Source organism: Eimeria tenella, genomic scaffold, assembly GCF_000499545.2.
Source record: "Eimeria tenella Houghton genomic scaffold, Eth_scaff1178, whole genome shotgun sequence".
Lineage (NCBI taxonomy): Eukaryota > Apicomplexa > Conoidasida > Eucoccidiorida > Eimeriidae > Eimeria > Eimeria tenella.
Window position 1 is genome coordinate 1 of NW_013543649.1, and position 3,283 is coordinate 3,283.

Below are 3,283 nucleotides of genomic sequence, written 5' to 3' on the forward strand. Positions count from 1 at the left end.
CCCTGCTGCTGTTGCTGCTGCTGCTGCTGCTGCTGCTGCTGGGGGTCGTCGTGGCTGTTTTCGCGCTGCTGCTGCTGCTGTTGCTGCTGCTGCTGGAGCAGCTGCTGCAGCTGCTGCAGCCGCTGCTGCGGCAGCAGGGACTCGAGAGACACTTGAATGCTGCAAGTGTCTCCTTCGGAAATGATGCTGCAGCTGCTGCTGCTGACAGCAACAACTGAAGTGCTGCTGCTGCTGCTGCTCAAGGAGACACCGGAGACAGGGGGCTCGCAGGTCACACAGCTAGCCTAAATAAATAAAAGCAAATAAATATAATTTAATAAATATAATTGGATTAAATAATAGTTAAAATTAAATAAATAAATAAAATTAAATATATATAATTAAATTAATTAAATTGAGTAAATTACATAGTATAAATTACATTCATAAATAAAGAGACAAAAGGAGACACATGAAGACACAGAAAACAAAAGGAGACACAAGGAGACAAAAAGAAATAAAAACGAAATAAAAAGCAAACACAAAAGAAACAAAAAATAAATAAAAATAAATAAAAAGAAATAAAAAAGAAATAAAAAGAGTTAAAAAGAAACAAAAAATAAATAAAAAGAGATAAAAAAGAAATAAAAAGAAATAAAAAGAAATAAAAAAGAAATAAAAAGAAATAAAGAAATAAAAAAGAAATAAAAAAGAAATAAAAAAGAAATAAAAAGAAATAAAATAATAAAAAACAAATAAATAATAAATAATAAATAAAAAGAAATAAAAAACAAAAAAAAAAGAAAAGACAAAAGGCGGACTCTGAGGAAAATGGGTTCTTTGGAGGGGGGCAAAGAAATGCCCGAAAACGAGACAGTTGCTGCTGCTGCTGCTGTTGTTGTTGCTGCTGCTGCTGTCGCTGCTGCTGCTGCTGTCTCCTGTCTCCTTTTTGCTGCAGGGTCCAGCAGCAGCAACTCCACTTCTGTTTCTTCTTCTTCTTCTTCTTCTTCTTCTTCTTCTTCTTCTTCTTCTTCTTCTTCTTCTTCTTCTTCTTCTTCTTCAAATTTACTTTCATTTTCTTCTTTTTCATTTTCTTTTTCATTTTCTTTTTTATTTTCGTTTTCATTTTCAACTTCTTCAAATTCATTTTCAAATTCATTTTCAAGTTTGTTATTTTCACTTACTCTTGGATAACTTTTGATTATTTGTTTTTCATTTTTAAATATTTGTTTTTGATTTTTAATTATTTTGTCTTCAATTTTAAATATTTTTTTTTGATTTTTGATTATTTTTGGATCATTTTCACTCAAGTGTCTCCTTGAGTCTGCCGTGTGTCTCCATTCGGGTCTCTTTTGCGTCTTTTCATTCATTTTTGGTTTTATTTTTTTCGGTTTTTGCTTTTTTGGATTTGCTTTTTGTCTCCTTTTTATCTCCTTTTTGAAGGCCGACAGCAGCACGGAGTGTCTGTGGGGTGTGGGGTTTCCGTGGCGGTCTGCGAGCTGTACAGACACCTGAAAGGGAGTTGCTGCTGCTGCTGCAGCAGGCGGCTGCAGCAGGAACAGCAGCTGCTGCGGGGGCCCCGCAGCAACGTCGAAGCTGCTGCTCACTGTCTCCAAGGGGCCCCTTGCAGCAGCAGCAGCAGCAGCAGCAACAGCAAAAAAGGACAGTCGATAACCTCGACCAGCAGCAGCAACAGAAAGTCCCTCAAATGCTGCAGTACCTGTCTCCAAAGACTGCGTCAAACGCCCCACAACTTCCGGCGCAGCCTCACCCCCTGAGCAGCAGCAGCAGCAGCAGCAGCAGCAGCAGCAGCAGCAGCAGCAGCAGCAGCAGCAGCAGCAGCGGGGAGGGATCATGGGTGGCGTTCGCAGGGCGGGGTGGGGAGGGTTTGCGGTGTACACGCACACCAGCAGCAGCAGCAGCAGCAGCAGCAGAAAACAGCAGCAGCAGCAGCAGCAGCAGCAGGGAGAGGGCGCTTTTTTGCGGGGGCGTCAAACGCTAAGCCTCTCCGCTGGCTGGCTAGGGTTTAGGGTTTAGGATTTAGGGTTTAGGGTTTAGGGTTTGGGCGGACAAGGGTTAGGGTTTGTGTCGGGTTTTCCGGGAATGAGGCGAACTCCAACAATAAAGTTTTTGTCTCTAATGAAGTTTTGGAATTTGTCAGCAGCAGCAACAACGGGGGCCCTGGAGAGGGGGGCCCCGCTGCTGCTGCTGCCGGGCTGCTGCAGCAGCAGCAGCAAGTGTGGGGCCCCACACTTCACTTCGAAAGCAGCAGACACGAAGGAGACGCAGCAGCGGCAGGAGACCCGCAGCCTGTAGCTGCTGCTGCGGTAAATGCGCCAGTCGGAGACAGCTGCTGCTCCTGCAGAAAGGGACAAAAGAAGCAACTAAAAGGCGAAGCAAAAGCAATTAGAAAGCAAAACAAGTAATTAAAAAACAAAATAAAACTAACCATCTGAAGCGCTTATTTCGCTGCATGCAATATATCCAATTAGTTTTCAAATCCGTTATTTATTTATTTATTTATTTCAATTTATTTATTTTTTTATTTTTTTTCTTGCCTTTGTGGGCCTTCACGGCAGTGCTGCCGGAGAAGGGGACTTCTGCTGCTGTCTCCTTCCGCGTGTCTCCTTTAAATTGGTTTAATTGAATTGATTCATTTAATTTATTTATTTCATTTGTTTCATTTGTTTCATTTGTTTCATTTATTTCATTTGTTTCAATTAAAGATAAATAAAAATAATCTCCAAAAGTCTCCAAAAGGGCCCCTCGGCTGTCTCGCAGCTGCAGCAGAAACTCCACTGGCTCCCCAGCTGTATGTACACCTCGCGTCAGCAAGGACACGTGCCCCACACTCCCGCATTCTGCTGCTGCTGCTGCTGTTGTTGCTGCTGCTGCTGCTGTTGTTGCTGCTGCTGCTGCTGTTGCTGCTGTTGTTGCTGTTGCTGCTGGCGAGGAGGTGTCGAAAGATGCTGCTGCTGCTGCGGCAGGAGGAGCTTCTTTGTCCGTCTGCTGCAGCTGGCCTGCTGCAGCAGCAGCAGCAGCAGCAGCAGCCGATGTTGTTGCTGCTGCTGCTGCGTTAGCCTCCTCACTAAAGGTCTGGCCCCCAGCAGCAGCTGTTGCTGCTGACGCATGCGTTTGCTGCTGCAGCTGCTGCTGCTGCTGCTGTGGGGCTGCTGAAGCGAGCTGCACCCTCAAGGGGGGCCCCCCCGGGGGGCCCACTGGGGGGCCCCCAGGGGGCCCCCCTGGGGGCCCCGCTGCATTTTCTGCTCCCAGATGAGCAGCAGCAGCAGCAGCAGCAGCAAGA

The 3,283-nt window shown here is 45.4% G+C and overlaps 1 protein-coding gene across 1 annotated transcript; it reads right to left on the reverse strand.

The window, feature by feature from the left end:
- Positions 1-271: 271 nt before the first annotated feature.
- ETH_00005990 (uncharacterized protein) lies at positions 272-2,363 on the reverse strand (the record flags this gene model as incomplete). Its single annotated transcript, XM_013378923.1, has 3 exons — positions 272-284; positions 790-1,753; positions 2,051-2,363. 3 exons carry the CDS (start codon positions 2,361-2,363, stop codon positions 272-274), a joined length of 1,290 nt encoding a protein of 429 aa, XP_013234377.1.
- Between the last annotated feature and the right edge of the window lie 920 nt (positions 2,364-3,283).